General features: G+C 49.7%; 2 protein-coding genes across 7 annotated transcripts in view; one reads left to right on the top strand and one right to left on the bottom strand.

Moving 5' to 3' along the window:
- The first annotated feature begins 1339 nt into the window (after positions 1–1339).
- On the top strand, positions 1340–10290 carry TP53INP2 (tumor protein p53 inducible nuclear protein 2). Of its 2 annotated transcripts, none has more exons than XM_056121356.1 (4): positions 1340–1439; positions 5694–5868; positions 6280–6568; positions 7037–10290. In XM_056121356.1, the coding sequence occupies exons 2-4, from the start codon at positions 5745–5747 to the stop codon at positions 7290–7292; spliced, it is 669 nt and encodes a 222-aa protein (XP_055977331.1). In that variant the 5' UTR covers positions 1340–1439; positions 5694–5744; the 3' UTR covers positions 7293–10290. The 2 variants fall into 2 exon arrangements, with proteins under 2 accessions (XP_055977331.1, XP_055977332.1); XM_056121357.1 differs by lacking the exon at positions 1340–1439 and adding an exon at positions 2244–2355.
- Positions 10291–11358: 1068 nt separating this feature from the next.
- The window catches only part of NCOA6 (nuclear receptor coactivator 6), an 84167-nt gene continuing 76635 nt past the window's right edge, over positions 11359–18890 (bottom strand). For all 5 annotated transcript variants that reach the window (XM_056122135.1, XM_056122137.1, XM_056122138.1 and 2 more), the window contains one exon: positions 11359–11874. In XM_056122135.1, the coding sequence (XP_055978110.1) occupies positions 11831–11874 (44 nt within the window). In that variant the 3' untranslated portion in view covers positions 11359–11830. The remainder of the gene's footprint in view (positions 11875–18890) is intronic.

Raw genomic sequence — 18890 nt, 5'->3', positions numbered from 1 at the left:
CTTGATTGACAGATAAGGAAATGTAAGCTGAGTGTGGCACTGAGACTTGTTTGAAGTCACAGCAAATTTAGGGCAGTTCAGAATGGCTGCAGCTCCTGCAGATAAGAGCAGAGAGGGTTGAGGTAAAAATTGGTTCCAAATCCTGGTTCTAGTTTTTTACTTTTATTTTTTAGGCTGTATATCACGGTGCTGGAGTTGTCACTCCTGCTAGGTGCTCTGGGGTCCATGCCTGTGGGGGATCAAACCCCAGGGGCTCACCTCTCTGGCCCTGCTGTATCCATTTTTAAACTTTGTGGCTTTGGGAGTCACTTAGGCTGAGTCTGTTCCCTCCGCTGGAAAGTGGGGATCGTCAGCCGCCTTTAGAGCCATGGAAGCACTTTCCTGGCACTCTGTTCCTAAATGTCAGCGTGTGGTCTGGCAGCGGTCAAGGCCAATTCTCAACGATTGTTTGTTGAGCTCATTATTGAACAGGGATTCTCCTCCTTACAGCGACATTGAGAGCCTCAGTTTCCCTGTGTATTCAGGGACCAATCCCTGCCCCATAGCAACGTGAATAAAGTTGTGTAAACGGTCCAGTAGGGAGCGTGTCTCTAAGTCAATGTTTATTCAGCCCACAGCAGTTCCTCTTCAAATCCTACTCTGTAAAAAATCAGCAAAACCAGTTTACACTCCCAGGAGACACCCCCCCCCCCACCAACCCCTCCTCTCCTGGCCCCCACTGCCCTGGAACCAGGGAAGGGGAATGTCTCCCCACTACCGCGTCTTCCGAGCTGAGAAAGAAAAAAATGGAGTGGGGAAGCAGAAAGTACATGCGAGGCAGCGAGACAGAAAAGAGCGAGCGGCAGAAAGGCGGTGGGGGAGCCGGGAACTGCACGAACGGGCCGCGATGCGGGGGGGAAAAGGGTCCCGGTGGGGGCACTTGGATTGTGGCGCGCTGGCGAAAGGATGCGGGGCGGTGGGCGGTGGGCGGTGGGCGAGGGGGCAGGGGGAGGGCAGGAGCTGCGGGCCGTGCAGGGAGGAGTGCACGGCCGTCCTCCAGGAGAGGTCTGGGGCACCTCCGGAGGGTCAGGGTGGGCTCCACGGTGCCAGCTCGAGCCGGCCGCCCCCGAGAGCCGGAGCCGGGCGCCGGGGCGGGGAGGGGGATCCGCAGCCCGCGATTGGCTGTTGCGCCGGCGGCCGGTGACGCGGCGGGCGGGCCCCTTTGTGACGTCACAATCAGCTGTTCGAACGCTCGAATTTGTGCCGAGCGCCCAGCGGCTGCGTCTGCACAGGCTCAGAGCGGCGCGGGCGAGCGCCGCAGCCCCGCGCCTCCGCCCGCCCGCAGCCGTGCCCCCCGCCGCCCGCCCGCCCGGCCCCGCGATGTGGCCCGGCCAGTGACCCGCCGCCGAGCCCGGGACGCCCCCGCCGCCAACTACCTCAGCGCCCCCCCCCGCCCCGAGGTGAGTGCCCCCCGGGCGGGGCTCGGGGAACCCCGGGACACGCCCCGCGCCCCCCGCGCCCGGGTCTTTGTCTCTCGCCGCCGGCCGCCGCGGGGGCTGCGTCCCCGGCCCCGGATTGGCTACCGCGCCGCCGGTAGACCTTGACGTCTCCCGATTTGCATATGACATTGAGACGTCACCAAGGCCGGCACCGCCCCCCCAACCCCCCGGACTCGGGGCGCTTGTCCTCCGTTGACCCGGTGGGCGCTAGGTCAAGACTTGGTGGCTCCTAGCGTGGGAGGCTGAAAGGCGGCGGGTCTTTTGGTCCAGTTTTCCTGGGCCAGTCCAGGGTCGGGGCGCGAGCCTCTGACCCCCCGGCATTTTCGATATTTGAGGGGGATCCTTAGAAGTTTCTTGGGGTGACCGGCTCGGGAGCGCCAGGTTGTTGGGGCAGCGTGAGATGCTGGTGAAACCCCCCTTTCCCTCTGGCTCCAGCCTCTGCACCCTCGGGACGAACAAAACAACATCCTCCTAATCCCAAACGGGCGTGCAGCGCCTTAGCTGACGTCACTCCCAGCGCCCGAACCTGGGGTCTTTAACATTTCACAAAGGGGGAAACTGAGGCCCAGAGAGGGGACGTGGCTCCCTGGAGATCACACCGCCAGTTAGAGGCCTGCCCGCTGAGTGACAGATACATTATCTGTGGGCACTCACCGAACCCGGAGCTGGGAACTATCAACTAGTTGATTACACATCCTGCCTGCTGCTCAGCGCAGTCCCGATTTCACCAGGCCCGGGGGTGGGGAGGGGGGGGTCCTGGATCATTTCCCAGAAGGTCTCTGTGTATGGGGACCCCCTTTTGTGGCCTTGAGCCTCACTCTGTACCTGGGAGTTGCAAAACCCAATAAAATAGATGCCTCCCAGCTGTTTTGACCAGGTGAGTCTTTGGCTACCAAAGGGTGTCTCCAGGGCTGATTTTGGGGTGGGATTGGGGGTTGCCCGTTGCCTCTCTCTGGCCTTTTGGCACCTCCCAGAGGCCCAGAGTGGTCAGCGAGGAGGTCAGTGACCTGACTGATGGCCAGTGTTGACACCGCTTGCGTTGCCACTCTCCTCAGGGCAGGGGAGCTTCTGGCTTTCCAAGCCGATGGAATTGAATAGGCGGGACAGGGAGTCTCATCCTAGCCTGGGCTTGGCTAAAGGACGGGCTTGGGCAGCGGTGCGTGGGGCTTGCTCTGAAAACATGCTGGGCACAGCTGTTGTGATTAAAGGGACGAGTTCTCCCGAGCAGAGCTGGGAATGTGAGAACCAGGAAGCTGGCAGGACTGGGAAAGAAAATCCGGGAGGCTCCTGCAGTGGTCAGGAGAGGGGGCGGGCACTGTTTGGCTGGTGCTGTTGTCATTCCTGGCTCTGTCGCTGACTCCATGTGTGACCTCAGGCAGGGAGCGCCCCCCCACTGAGCCTCCCTTCCCTCAATCTGGTTGTAATTTGATGAGACCTAGAGCAGGCTTCCAGGACACAGTGGGTGCTCTGGAAAATGCCTGCTGGATCTTGGGGCCCCGCCACCCCAGACCCTTTGCTAGCCAGGCAGAGGCTCTGGCAAGACCTGGGTCTGAGCCCCCTCTCTCCCCTGCATCTTTAATACATTCTTGGGGGCTGTTTGCTGAGCTTCCCTGCGTTCACACCCTAGGGGCTGGATGCTCTGCCACTATTTACACAACATGTTTAGACTTAGAATCATCTGGTTGTCTGGCTGGTTGAATGGGATGGTCCCAGCTGGGCTTTCCTTCTCCAAGGACACGGCTGGGTTCTTGGAAAGGTGTAAGCTCATCAAGGACTTGATCTTCCCTTCTAATAGGAGGGGCCGAACTTTCTGGATTTTTGTGAACTGAGTCACTAACTCTGTGGGCTACACAGATGTGCTGGGCACTGGTTGGAGGTGGCACTACATTTCATCACCCCGGACATCCACCAAGGAAGGGGCCAGCACCCTGGGAGGACTTCCCACCAGTTACCCCTCCCCTCCCCCACCGCCCGCCATGGGATTGCCAAGTGTGGAACAGGAACATGGTCTGGAAGCAGGGAAGGTTGCAGTGAGCACAGAAATATCTAGATGGCTTAGCACAAGGAGTAGATGCTTCCAGGAACTGAGGAATGGTGCTGCCCCAGGGACTTCTACAGGAAATGGAGAAACATTCATTCCCCAAGGAAGGGGCTCAGTAGCAAAACTACTGGCCATCTGTAGGGAACAGTGGTAGAGGGACCCTGGGGGCCAGTAGTCTCTAGCTGAGGTCTAGTGAGATGGGCAGAGGGGCACGGCCACTTCCTGGATGTTTCCATTCAAGGAGCAGAGGGTCTCCCTCATCATCATCCAGGGGAGGACTGACTAGGGTTACAGGTCCTATGGGTGCTCAGGCTTAGGGCTCCTGCGGTCTTAGAGCTCCCCTCTCTGACCTGCTGCTTCCTGGGGCCAGGCAATCCGATCTTTCCCTCCTACTCAGGGATCCAGATCAGAGCTGGAGCTTGAGCGTTACCCGGGTGAGGGGGCAGGGCCTGTGGGGATAGGATCTTTGAATCCCATCTGCTACACAGCTGAGACTGAGTGTAGTAGGGTTTGTGCGATTTTCTTTCTTTCTTTCTTTCTTTCTTTCTTTCTTTCTTTCTTCCTTCCTTCCTTCCTTCCTTCCTTCCTTCCTTCCTTTCTTTCTTTCTTTTTTGGGGGTGGTCATACCCGGCGATGCACAGGGATTACTCTTGGCTTTGCACTCAGGAATTACTTCTGGCGATGCTCAGGGGACCATATGGGATGCTGGGAATCGAACCTGGGTCCGCTGCGTGCAAGGGAAATGCCCTACCCGCTGTACTATTGCTCCAGCCCCTGTGTGGTTTCTTGGAGCCAGCACTTTCCAAGTCACACAGGCTTAAGTATGTTCCTTTTTTTTTTCTTGCTTGGTTTTTGTTTTTTGAGCTACACCCCATGGTGATTTGGGCTACTCTAGACTTGCTGCTTGGGGATGGGGGTGCTCCCAGAGATGCTGGAGACCATGCAGTTGAACTATCTCCTACTGAACTATCTCCCAGCTGCTGATAATGGTTCTTAATCTTTGGGTTCAAGGACTACTACTTAGGAAATCATGGCAAAACTTCAGAAAAATGCACATGAACCATGGCCACTAAATTAATGTCTAATTCAGTTGAAAATGTAGCTCTGTGGTAGAGCATGCATGAGACCCTGGACTTGATTCCATGGTGCCACAAAAACAAAACAAAGAATAAAAGAATGTTCTATCCAGTTAGGGAGTATAGTGTTAATGAATATTGTTTTTTTCTCTCTGACTACATGGGTTCGAATCCTACCTCACTGTCTCACTGTGAACTTTTGGGCCTGAGCTTCAGTTTCTTTAACTGTAAGAGGAGGGTAATTATCCCCACCTTCTAGGGTTGTAAGAATTCCATGAGGTGGATTATGTAGGTAAAGTACTTAATAGAAGAGCCTGGCACATTAATGCTTGTTATATTAAGAGGATGGGAATAAATACTATATTGACCATTTCTTCCTTGCCTGGAGAAATTTCTGTGTATTCTTTAAGATCTAGTTTGAATGGTGAATCTTGTGGAGACCTTCCTGAAAGAGTTTGGGCATATGTAAGCCTTATTTTGGGGGAAGGGGGTAATCACTTCTTTTGTGTGTTTCTAAATCTTGTTTTATTTTGGGGTTACACCCGTGGTACTCAGGGCTTACTCCTGGCTCTGTGCTCAGCTTGGGGGAATCATATCAAACCTGGGTCAGTCACATGCAAAGCAAGTACCTTACCAGTTCATTGTACTCTATCTCTGGCCCCTTCAACCATTTTTTTTTTTACTGTGGCCCCTTTCAAACCTTATCTTTTCCCTGTGGCCCCACTTTTTGATTGACTGGTCCTCTACTCTCTTGCTCTGAATTTCCATGTATACAGTTTTCACCTGTGGTCCTTTGGAATATCTGGGGGCCCACTGGGAACCATATGGCCCCAGTTGAGAAATGCTGCCCTAGAGTATTCCCAGTAACATTAACTATATAACTATTATTCCCATTTCACAGATGAGAACATTAAGGCATCGATAAATTAAATGGCATCCAAAGATTATATGAAAAATAGAAAAGCCTGAATTGAAAAGCAGAAAGGGTGTACACCATAGAGCTTCCCCACACAGCCCTGTCCTGCTGTGGGGGCTGGGAGGAGGGTAGTACCCCAGCGGGAGTCCCTCAGGTGACTGACACCTCTCTACGCCTCCCAGGTTTCTGCACTGCCATAGGGCGCCCCCCTGAGGCCGCTTCACTCTCCCACCATGTTCCAGCGCTTCACCAGTTTCTTCTTCAGCACCCCTCCGCCCCCGGAGGACGCCGAGTGCCCGCGCGCCTTCGTGTCCCAGGAGGATGAAGTGGACGGCTGGCTCATCATTGACCTGCCAGGTGAGGCCGGAGCCGGGGCCAGGGCACCGCAAGGGCAGGTGGCCGAGCAGCGGGGTGGGGAGGAGCTGCTAGGGGGTAGGGGGAGCCCCTCCAAGCTGCCTGGGCAAACGGGGCCGAGGCAGTGTCACTGGAGGCGGGTCCGGGCGCTCCATCCCGAGTAAACGCCAGTGCCAGTTGTCTCGGGGCGGCTTAGGTCTTGGGGCTCGCACCTCACCTGCTCTAAAGGCAGGTGCTGAGTCCTGCCCCGTGGGTGCCCCGTGGGTGCGGCGGACCGGGCTGCGGCTCTGACTAACGATGCCCTTTCTCTTCCCGCCCCCCCCCCCACGTGTGTGTGTGTGTGTGTGTGTGTGTGCTGTGTGTCCCTCCCTGCTGCGCCCCCTCCTCCGCATGGCTCCCCCCCGCCCCCCGTAGACAGCTACGCAGCTCCCCCCAGCCCCGGGGCCGCCCCTGCCCCCGCGGGCCGCCCTCCGCCCGCGCCCTCCTTGATGGACGAGAGCTGGTTTGTTACCCCTCCCGCCTGTTTCACTGCAGAGGGGCCCGGACTTGGGCCCGCCCGCCTCCAGAGCAGCCCCCTGGAGGACCTCCTCATCGAGCACCCCAGCATGTCTGTTTACGTCACCGGCAGCACCATAGTGTTGGAGCCGGCGCCCCCCTCCCCGCGCCCGGACGCTGCCCTGCCTGAAGGCGACCTTAGCGAGGGGTGAGTGGACCCGGGCGGAGCCGCGAGGCCTAGGAGAGCAGAGGAGGGGAGGAGCTGCAGCCCGCCCCGCCCGAAGGCCACCGGCTCTGGGGGCGGGGCCTCAAGGCCGGGGCGGGGCTTCGGGGACGAGGGGGCGGGGCCTCCCCTGGGGCGGGCCTGCGAGGTTTCAGAGGCTAGAAGGTTGAAGGTTGTTTGTTTGAAGGTTGGAAAAACGTATGCATAAGATTCCGAAGGTGGGGTTTCTGGAGGCTAGTGCTGTAGGCTAGAGCCCGATTGGAGGCTAGAACCTTCGCTGTGGGCTAGTTTACCAAATTAAGGGGTTCGAACCCAGAGGCATCTCCAGGTTGTCTTCGAACAAGGAACAGAGCTATGTTGGACCAGGGTTCAGGGGGCGTAGAGGGACCGGCGCCGGGCCCGGGTGGGAGGCGCTGGCCCCTCCCTCTAATCCAGCCCTCTCCGTCCCTCCAGGGAGTTGGTGCCTGCTCGCCGCGAGCCCCGGGCCCTGCACCACGCCGCCGCCGCTCCTCTGCCGGCGCGGGCCGCGCTGCTGGAGAAGGCGGGCCAGGCGCGGCGGCTGCAGCGGGCCCGGCAGCGGGCTGAGCGCCACGCGCTGAGCGCCAAGGTGGTACAACGGCAGAACCGCGCCCGCGAGAGCCGTCCGCGCCGGCCAAAGCACCAAGGCAGCTTCGTCTACCAGCCGTGCCAGCGTCAGTTCAACTACTGAGCTCCGTTGGCTGCGTCCCAAGCCCCTGGCCGACTCCCGACCCACCCCACTGCCCCAGCCCCGCCGCTGCAGCTAAACTGTGTGCTGCGCGAGGGGTGCCCGAGGCCTCCCGCAGGCTGGTCAGGATCCCTCCAGTGTGTGTGGGGGGGTGCTAGCTCTCCTCACCACCTCCCCCTTCCTGTGCTGATCCTCTAATCCGCCTGATTCCCTTCCTCCTGCACACCTGCTCCCTGGCCCAACCTCACCTGGACCGTCCCCTTCATCCTTGCTCTTCAGCCCTCTACCTCTGGCCACTCCTATTCTTTGTATCTTCCTGTCCCAGGCCTGGCTCATCTCCCAACTCGTTTGCCACGTCACAAGCCTCACCCTCTCTCATATTTGGCACTACATTCACACTCGCTCCCTTACTCATTCCCTGTAATTCCTTCCCAAATGGGGGTGGGGAGGGCCCCCTGAGGCTCTTTCCCCCTCTCATGGGGGCTGTATGACACCTTGGAGTTTGCTTAGGTCTGGAAAGGTAAAGTATGTGGAAGGGGGCTGTGAAATGTGAATTCGAGGGAGAAGATGGAGGGAATCTCAAGAGGCAGTCTGTCGGAGCTGAATGTAGTCAGGATAGGTTGAGAAAGCCGCGGGGACAGGGCACTGTGGGAGCTGGCCCAGTGCTTGCTCAGAGAGGCCAAGCCCTGTTTGCAGACCCGAGCCTCAAGTCTGCCCTCACCTCCGTTCCTAGAAACCCACCTCCCAAAGCTCTTCCCCGAATTTGCCTTCTGCATGCTACTGAGTCTGAAAGGGCTTCGTCTTGCCACCCTAAACCACGTGTCACCCAGGAATAGAGGCTGGGCAAGGCCCTGCCATCCTGGCCATCTGTTTCAATGCCCAAGGTGCTAGAATTTAAGAGCTTAGGAGAGATGCAGGCCAGAGGGCTTCCAGGCAGCACAAGGGCACACCCCAGAGGAAGAGCGCTCGGGGAGTGTGGCTGGAGGGGACAGCTGCAGAGTGAAGCCATCCTCGGAGACACAGCTCAGCCTTCGTCTTGCCTCTGGTCTTGTCCTTCACACCCTGCCCACTACGGCTAACCAACACTCCTGGGTAGGAGGCCAGGAGCCCCCTTTCCCACCCTCAAGTCTCCCTCCAAGATTCAGGGCCTTCAGGGGGCCTCTCCTCATTTCTCTTCCAGTTTATGCTACTGGGGAGAAACTGGTGCCCTAGGGTTCCCCTCCCCTTTTCTTCCAGTTACCTGGAGGAGGAAACCTGAATCCCTGGATGAGATAGGGGTGGGGAGCGGGGGCGCCAGCTTTTCCCTTCTTGGGGTGGGATTGACTTTTGGGCTCAGACACCAGCAAAAGCTTCTTGGGACGCCCCGAGTTGCTTCCCTGTCCTCTAACTGTCCTTTTCTAGAGTGTGCTCTTTCCTCTTTGAAACTTGGAGGGTTTCCCGTTACCTACTAACACAGGTCTCTCGCTTTACCCGTCTCAGATTCCCAGGCCTCAGAGCCATGCTGAGGCCTGGAGAAAACAGAATCCCATGAAGGTCAAGACGACTGCACCATCACCTTAAGAGCCCAAAGCCTTGGGTGAGGGTCCAGGGGGTAGCCCATGTATGCTGGGATGGGGATAGAAGAAGCTCTGTTGGGGTCTCCTGTCCCAAAGAATCAGCTGAATTCACATGAAAAGTAGTCAAAGTCCCTTCACAAGTCCTCCAGGACTCCTATACTCGACAGCCTTGTTCCTTTCTATCCCCAAGGCTGTCCCTTCAGTTAGGACCTAGTCACTTTTACTCTTCCAGCAACCCCCTTGGCCACTTCCTAGCTAGCATAGGGTCTTCAGCATTTCCAAGAGCTGACACTCCCTCCAGCTCTTCCTGCCTACTTCTTCGCTGCCAGCTGGGGTCCAGGCTCAGTCCTGGGCAGTATCCATGATGACCTGGTTGGAGGAGAGTGAGTGACAGGGAATTTGGCTAAAATTTCAAAAGAACCCCTCCTAACCCATATTTCTGGAGACTAGTATAGGTTCTAGAACTCTCCAACCTCATCCTCTGGCTGGTTGCAAGGCTCATATTTTGTATTTTCCTATAGATTCTGTAGCATCTGCGTGTGGCAATATTTTAATTGTATAGATTTCTAAGAACCAACACTACTCAGTCTCTTGCTAGTCTGATTCCTGAAGCATCAGACTTCATCATACTGTATTGACTGTGTATGTGCCTTTCACCTTGAGCATGCTTCAGGATTTTTATTTTAAACCACAGAACTTGAATACATGAGGGAACCAGAAATCACGAAGTCCTATGCAACCTTAGACAGGAGGAGGTTAGAGAGTCTGTCTGGACTGATGTTTTCAGAAACCCTGGAGAAGTTTGTTCCAGTTTGTATTAATGTCAATACATTACCAGCACTTTGCCAAAACTGAGTATGTCAGGGGGACCCATTTCTAGAGTGAGTCCCAATTACATCTAAGGGTGATTCTAGTTATTTCCCAGTAAGTCTGAGTGCTCTGGTGTCATTTTTTTGCCTTTGCCAGTCTGGCCCTAGCACAGGGTACCATGTGTGTATGAGTGAAGTATGCTGTTTTCGAGTATGCCTGCTCCCTAGCTCTGCCCGGAACCCTGATCGATTTGCTCTGACCCATAATGTCTTAGATGCAACAAAGACCCATCTGGAGCTCTTGGATGCCTCCTAAGATCCATGTGGCTTACTTAGTGCAGACACACAATAGCCCCTTTATATCTTCCCTCTTGCCCTGCTACTTAGTTCCAAACGGAACCAACAAGTTGAGTGCGTCCCTTCTGGGTGTTTTGTGTTGAGACTGGCTGAAATGAGACTGACTGACCATGTCATGACATGTCGACAGACTCAAGGACACAACCACCTCGACCCGGTCATGTGGCATGCCTGTGAACATGTGTAACAGGATTCTGATTGTTAGACTGTAATGTATTCCTCTATGGGAGAAAAAAATTTAATATAAAGAAAAACAAATAAAAATCTATTTAAAGCACATTATGCTTACTGCCTGAGTTGAGCTAAAGTGGGAAAAATACTTTGCAATTGCAAACACAGTGTTGGCATAAGGTATTATTATTAGGTTGGCTTTGGGTTCCAGTTGTGTATATCATGCAGAAAAGGAAGAGGGGAGATAGGCTTGCTGGGAACAGAGCCAGTGTTGGGTCTGACTCATAAGTTAACTACTTCTAGAGAACGGTTAAGATGCAAGACACATATAAATTAAGATGAGAATACACATGAGAGAATCACTAACTCATCCTTTTGGTCTCAGGCATGAGGTTAGGCAAGGGCATAGAGCCCTGTAGTGAGAAAAGGGATACACTGTGTTTAGCTGTAGAGACACAGCAAAAGGCTGAGGCCCACAAAGACAGGGCTGGGATTCCAAGCATCAGATTCCCTTAATGGTAGTGGCTAGGGTGGGGGCAAAAGCAGCTGGTTGGAGACTACAAATTTCAAGATAAGACTTGAGCCAGGAAAGAAAACCTGGGCATACTGATAAGTGACCCATAAGCCAGCTGCAGCTGGGTAAGAGAGGAGAGAGAAAAAGAGGGGTCAGAGATACAGTGGTAATCTTTGAAGCATGTAACACAAATGACTTCTTTGGGCGCAACCTCATCAGCGCAGAATTAGAGGGCAGGTGGAAAGCTGACCTCAGGCAGGGTTAGATTCTTGATGCTGTTAGAATCTGCAGTGCTAATGGCTTTCTGTCCCTACAAAATCCCAGAAGGTTTTGGATTATTTCTCAGATGACTATTTCAAGAGAAAATTTGATGATTATTTCAAGAGAAATTTGGCCAACATTTATCAAAATGCTGAGTACAGTGCTAAAAAGGCCTTGTTCTAGAGCCAGACATGAGATAAGTGAGCAGGTGGGCATGTTACTCTCAGCTTGCCAGGTGGGCATCGTGGGTACAAAAATAAGACAGGGTTCTCGGTCACAAAGAAAGATGTTTCTACTCATTTAGGTCCAAATAAAGAGCTCACTTAAAGATTCCTTACTAAAGTTACCAGTATCATACATTTATATTCTAGAACAATGACATTTATTGAACACATTCAATATTTCACATTGTAGAAACCCTTAGATTCTCTTTATTCACTGGTCCATTTCTACAACAAATACATCCAAAACACTATATAATAAAATTATTTACATATCCAAATGAGAAGATTCCTTTTGCCCACACTACTGCTATTCACACACAGTACTTCCACGGCACAATATATCATTAGAAGATCTAAAAATGCTCACCCTGTACACTAGGCTGCATAGGAAATGTGAAAACTAATAGTCATATTAGCTTCTCTCAATACATGGCAACATTTTAGAAACTTGAACTGCATCTTGCAACACAAAAGGCTTCAACTCTGCTTTCCTCATTGCACTTTATGAAACAGGTTGCAAGGCCTAGGAAAGGGGCCGTATTATTAAAATGAGTAACTGTACAGAATGGATTTTAAAAAGTCACAGCTCAAAATTGCTTTTTGTAAAATTCACACACATTTACAAGTATCAAGTTGCTGTCCAGCTCTTTCACTTGGATTTTCTTCGCTTGGATTGCACGGCACTGGTTAGGTCTGTGGGGGGAAAGGAAGAACGCATTTAGTGGAGGAAGTTTTCTACCATAGGGCCGTTCAGGCCTTCTGCAAGAACTCGGCTCACTTCAGTAGCTCGGCTGGACCCTGAATCTACAGGATTCAAAAGGGGGGCACCCAATGTGGAGAGGGCTCAGGCTTCAGTGGGTGGGAGACGAGAGAGTCCTGTACACTTAGGGTGTGGCAACTGGGGAATTGTGGTACAAGTGGTGGGAGATGCATATACGTAACTGCACGAAAAGGGACAGCATGTGGAGAGTGGCTATAGCTTACATGATTTACCCTGCAGTGTCCATCACCAGCTTCCACCATTCAAAAAAACGATGGATACACTGACTGGGCTTCAGTGAGAAACCAATGAGCAATGGATACAAGCAAGTGGTTAAACTGCCAAGGTACCTCCCTGAGCATCCCCAATCCCCCAACAACTCTAATCCCTTCAGGGCTATCATAGTTTTATAGCAAGAAATTCTTTTTGCCACAACAGAGTTAATATCTCCTTGGTCAATGTCTACTGTGGTCCAACAAGGTGTATCAAACTGTGGACATATATACATATGGAATCAACTTAGAGTAAGTCACAGCCTGCAACAAGCCTGAAAGATCTTGAGAACTTCATGCAAGAAATGGGAACAGTGATTTATAAGCAGGGTAACAATGCCATAAGGAGGAATGAGTGTATGTGTTTCAGTCCCCTTAATTTCTCTTCAATTTATATTCCACATTTAAACTTTGTTTTTCGAATTTTTTTCCACACATAGTTCTCCTATAGCACAGTAAGATAAATCATTGAAACTCTCCAAACGTAAACATTTCTTGAAAGTCTTGCACTGATCTTTCAAATTCACTCTCATGGGGCGAAAGAGAGAGTGCAGCGGGTAGGGTGCTTGCCTTGCATGTGCCAACTGGGGTTCAATTCCTGTATCCCCATCCCATATGATCCCGAGGCCCACCAGGAGTGATTCCTGGGAGCAGAGCAAGGAATAACTCCTAAGCACTGCCAGGTGTTGCCCAAAAAACAAATTAAAAACAAAATCCACTCTCGTATCTCATGCTGTTCCATACTAGATATTTTGGTTTTAGTATGAAAACAATGTTTTAAAATTACTCTTATCAAAGAGAAAAAAAGTGTTTTGATCTAACAATCGTGTAAGATGAATAAAATACATTCATTTTTGGAAACTAAGCTAAACTTTTTCCCTCAGTCCTGAGGCTTGAAACAGGTTATACATGTAAGGCAAATGCATCTGCTGTACCACATTCCTAGCACTTAGGCTGAACTTTCCAAAGCTCATTTTACCTTCAGAGTTGTAGGCAAATTTTATCTCTTTGATGTAACACTTAAGAACCCAGACTCAAATTATAAAAGCAAAAATCCAAATATTTTACTGCTCTGTAAGCAATAGTAACTGCTAAGAAGTGAAGTTTAGATCTCCTTAGTCTTTTGCAAATCAGAAGACAGTTAATCTGGGCCAGGAGAATCATATCATGGTTTGGAAGCTGGCCCCACATGCTGGGGGAGAAGGCAGTTGGGATGAAGAAGGGACCACTAAGTAAATGAAGATTGGAGGGATCATCCAGGATGGGAAATGTGTGCTGAAAGTAGATCAAGGACCAAACATGATGGCCTCTTAGTATCTGTATTGCAAATCGTAATGCCCCAAATTAAAAAAGAGAGAGTAAGAAGGACTATACTGCCACAGAGGCAGGGAGTGGGATGGGGTGGGGGTGGCAGGTGGGACACTAGAAATAATGGTGGCGGAAAATGTGCACTGGTGGAGGGATGGGGGTGCTCAAGCATTGTATGACTGAAATGTAATCACGCAAGTTTGTAACTGTATTTCACGGTGATCCAATAAACCTTTTAAAAAAAATAAAATAGAACATGCAAATGCTGTGATAAACAACAACAAAAAAGAAGACAGTTAATCTGACTGGATATTGATAGCTATTTTAATCCCATGGAAATAATGTCCTACAGAGCCCACAACTCCCCATAGGCAACTCTTTATGTCCAACTCTTGCTTGTTTTTGTGCCACACCTGGTGGTGGTCAGGGCTTACTTCTGGTTCTGTGTTCAGGGATCGCTCCTTGCACGAGGTGCCAGGGATCAAATTGGGGTCAGCTGTGTGCAAGGCAAAAGCCATGCACTGTACTATCTCTCCAGTCCCTTTATGTCTAAGTCTTTTATTTTTAAAATTTTCTTTATGGGCTACACCTGGCAATGCTCAGGGGTTATTCCTGCCTCTGCACTCAGAAATCACTCCTGGTGGTGCTCAGGGGACGAGATGGGGTGCTGGGGGTCAGACCTGAGTCTGCCACGTACAAGGAAGACTCCCTACTGGTTGCATTATGGCTCCGGCCCCTGCTTCATGTCTAATTCTTATGCTTCATTTTCACTGTAGCAAATTTGTCACCTGCAGTTAAAAAAATAAAGTATTTTATCTTGACTGAGCTTTCCTTTTTTTTTTTTCCTTTTCTTTCCCTCAGAAAAAATCTGTTATGTCAACTCTGGAAGTTTCTTCTTTGTTGTGCTATAAAAAATCAAGTGATGTACTCAAGGGACAAAGAAAGGCAGTGGTGGGAACTGGCAAACCCTTGTTCCCCTTACTCCTTCCTTGCTCGTTCCCAAAGCAACCAATAAGTTGGCAAGCTGCATGTTTCTGAGGAGGGATCAATGAGTGGAGCTAGGAGTAAACAAGTATTTTACACTAGAAACGGCAATAATAAGTCTTAGGGGCCAGAGATTGTAGCTCAGTAGTAGAACATTTGCCTTGCATGTGTGAGGTCCTGGGCTCATTTGACATGCAGAAAATAATCTTTTATTTATTAGTGTTTATTTTATACTTCTATGAAGGAAAACAAACAAAAAATATCAACTTATTTAAAGTCTCTGGTCACCTTCCCTGGATAAATCTAGCCAATCTGGGTTAAACAACAAATCATATGTGGTGTCTAAGTTTGAAAAGAAAATATTGGGGGCCAGAGGTCCCCTGAGCTCATAAGGAGTGATTCCTGAGCACACAGCCAGGGGTAATGCCTAAGCACAGCCAGGTGTGGCACCAAAAAAACAAAAAGGAAAAAAAAAAGTTATGTTAACCCTGGAAGTTTCTTCTTTGTTATGATGCAAGGGATCAAGAGATGTACCCAACGGGCAAAGAATGGCAGTAGTAGGGAAAGATATTTTTATTTAACTTTTTAATTGAATCACTGTGAGATAAACCCTTACAAAGCTGCTCATGATTAGATTTCAGTCACACAGTATTCCAGAACCCATCCCTCCACCAGTGTACATTTCCCAGTACCAGTGTACCCAGGTTCCCTCCCATCACCCCCCACCCCACTGCCTCCCGCCTCCCTCTACAGCAGTTGCGCCTCTCCCCTCCCCTCCTCCCTCCGTCTCTCTCCTCCCTCCCTCCTTCTCTTCTCTTTCTCTCTCTCTCTCTCTCTCTCTGTCTCTCTCTCTCTCTCTCCTTTTGGGCATTGTAGTTTACGATATTGATACCAAAAGGTTAACAAGAATATCCTCTATCTATATATATTTTTAAATTATATACTACAAATGAATGTAGTCATTCTATACATTCTATATCTGTTGGGGACAGATTTTGTGTTCAATTTTTATTTTCTCTCCAAAGCTAGGTTTACTAGCTTTAAGGAACTATGGGAAGTCACAGAGGCTATTTATCTTTTGTTGGTGGCCTTTCAGTAGTTCTTTCAGGATTGGTTTAGTTGTTGCAAACACTGCCAGCTTTCGTTTGTCTGAAAAGGTTCTTATCCTTCCCTTAGTCTAAATGATAGCTTTGCAGGGTAGTGGACTCTAGGCGGGAAGTTGTTTTTCATTCATTATGCACACTATTAATCATCTTTGCACACAATAGCTAAGATATGTAATCTACTCAGGTGTCCAATGACAGATGAATGGATTATTAAGATGTGGTATATATACACCATGGAATACCATGAAGATGCAAGGGATGATGAAATCATGCAACTTGCTGCAATCTGGTTGGAACTGGGAGATACCATGTTGAGTGAAGTAAGCCAGAAGAAGAAAGAATGATCCCACTTATCTGTGGTACATAGAATACTGGATGAGGAACTATAATGTACTAACAGGGGGATGCCTAGATCACTCTTAACTCCAGAACTTAGGCAGAAGGACAGAGAAAGTAAAGAAATGAAGGGGAGAAGGAAGAAAATGCAAATGGGAGACAAGGGGGGAGCAGGAGTCCGGAATTCAGTTATACTGATTGATGTAGGTGAGTTGGATAGGTATATACCCAAAGTACAGACCCAACAACATTGAAAACAAAAGATCTAACTGCAACCACCTAACTTTGTAATGTGTCTGTCAAGGAGGCAGGAAAGATGATAAAGTATGGGAACACTGGTAGAGGGAAGGTGGCACTGGCAGTGGGAATAGTATTGAAATATATGCCTAAGACTCAACTATAAATAACTTTGTAAAACCTTAAATAAAAGTTTTAAAAATTTCAAGTTTACAAATTGTTGTCTTCACAGATATTCAGTTTATTATTTTATTATTTATTTATTTATTTTTGGGTCACACCAAGTGATGCTCAACACTTATTCCTGACTCTGCAATAAGAGATCACTCCTGGTAGGCTTGGAGGACCATATTGGATGCTGGGGATCAAAACCCAAGCAGGACGTGTGCAAAGCAAGTACCCTATCTGCTATACTATTGCTCTGGCCCAGAAATAGTTTCAAGACATAAAGTAAAGTCCTGACTCCATGCTTAAAGATCACATTCACTGGTGCTGGGGGCCATGTGGTGTTAGGGACTGAAACAAGGCCTTTGTGTGTAAAGCATGCAGTCCAGCCCACTGGACTGGAGTTATCTCCCTAGTCACAACTGTCACCACTGTCCTCCCGTTGTTCATCGATTTGCTCGAGCAGGCCCAGTAACGTTTCCATTGGAGACTTTGTTGTTACTGTGTCTGGCATATCGAATACGTCACGGGGAGCTTGCCAGGCTCTGCCGTGCAGGCGAGATACTCTCGGTAGCTTGCCGGGCTCTCCGAGAGGGGCGGAGGAATCGAACTCGGGTCGGCCATGTTGGCTGCGTGCAAGGCAAACGCCCTACCCCTGTGCTATCACTCCAACCCATCTCCCTAGTAAAATTTTTTTTTTTGAGGGGGTATGTGGGTTTTGGGCCACACTTAGCTATAGCTACGTTCAATGGCTTACTCCTGGCTCTGTGCTCAGGGATCACTTCTGGAAGTGCTTAGGGACCAAATATGGCACTGATTATAGGCACTTTACCAGGATATCTGCTCCTGCCTAATCAGATCTATTTAAGTTAGGCATATTTTCAGTCAGAAGGAGGCATCATGCTTTCTCTAAGATGTGGACCTTTACACATGCTGTACCTTTCATCTAGAATACTCTTATATTTAATTCCCTTGACTTGGATAATGACTCTTTATTCTTCAAGTTTCATTCTTTTCTCCAGAAAGACTTCTCTGACTTGGAAGAGAACAAAATATCCCAGAAATCTGCTCCAATTAATTGTAATTAAAAAAAATTGTTTTTGGGTCATACCTGGTAGTATTTGTGGGACCATGCAATACAGGGGATAGAACTTGGGGTTCCTGCAGGCTAAGCATGCACTCAATCATAGAATTCTTCCTCTCTGGCCTCAGTACCATGTAATTTTGCTATTGAGGCATTTAACATTAAAATAGCATATGAGTCTGTTCTCCTAGGTAGAAAAAAATTGAACTGATGAAGACAGATATTTTATCTTTTTGTTATTATACCCCCCAAAGCCTGGAATATAATAAATAATGAATTAGTCATTAACAATATTTTCTGATTGTATAACTTTCTGTATAAGATCAGGCATCAAAGATTTTGGTTGGGGCTGGAGAAATAGCACAGCAGGTAGGGCGTTTGCCTTGCACGCGGCCAACCTGGGTTCGATTCCAGCATCCCATATGGTCCACTGCCAGGGGTGCATGAGCCAGGAGTAACCCCTGTGCATCACTGGGTGTACCCCAAAAAGAAAAAAAAGATTTTGGTGAATAAAACTAGGTATTATCTTTAATATAGAATATATATTATCATCACATATGTAGCAAAGTAACAACTATGATACTATGATTTCTCATAGCAGAGACACATCTGAGTTACATAAGGAGGAAAAGTAGCACATGAATGAGAAGAACGGAAGGAGGAAGGATGCTCCTGCCTGCACAAAACCGTGATGAAAGGGATGAGAAAGGCATGTTGGGAGTTGCTGAAGCTGGGAGATGGAGCCAGAGAACCAAAGGGCTAGAGTTCAGGCTTTTAAAGCAAGAGGTCTAGCTTGAATTTCCCACACCATACAGTCCCCAATCACTGCTGGAAGTGACCCCCGAGCAATAAGCCAGGAGCAGATCCTGAATAGCACCAGCGCTGGCCCCCAAACTAACAAAACAAAAGGATGCACCTGCAATTGTTTAAGACATCTAGAGCACTGGACTAGATACACAAACTCAAGAAGTCACCTGTGAAAGGTTAGAACTACAGAAGGGGTCATGAATGAGATCAATTAGGAAGAAAATACAAGCTTGATCAAAAAAGGTGACTCAGTCTGTGGAAGGTCCATATCTAAAGGTTGTATAGTGGCTGAGAAGCAACAGCCAGAGGAGCCAGAAAACTCTGAGAATTTGAAGTCACAGAAGCACAGGGTAGTTACTCAAAAGAGGCCACTGGTAATAGAAGGTTCTTGAGAAAGTCAGAGACAGGGAACAAGTCGGAAAACTGGAGTTGGACTCATGCAAAGGCTGCTCTGGAACAGAAAGTGCAAAGGAGCAAAGGGGAACTCTAGTAGATTTGTCTGGACCAGATAATGAGAGCGAAGAAGTTAACTTTGTCCCTAAAAAAACAAAGGAAGTCTGCTGAGAGAGAGGGGAGAAAGCACGAGCTAGTGGTTTAAAGAGCAGAGCACACAGGAAAATGAACTGACCAAGAAACGAAAAATGTCTGGG

This window comes from Sorex fumeus, unplaced genomic scaffold (genome assembly GCF_029834395.1).
Source record: "Sorex fumeus unplaced genomic scaffold, SorFum_2.1 ptg000044l, whole genome shotgun sequence".
NCBI classification, from domain to species: Eukaryota; Metazoa; Chordata; class Mammalia; order Eulipotyphla; family Soricidae; genus Sorex; species Sorex fumeus.
The sequence above is the reverse complement of the archived record's forward strand: the minus strand, read 5'-3'. Positions and strand labels throughout refer to the sequence as shown.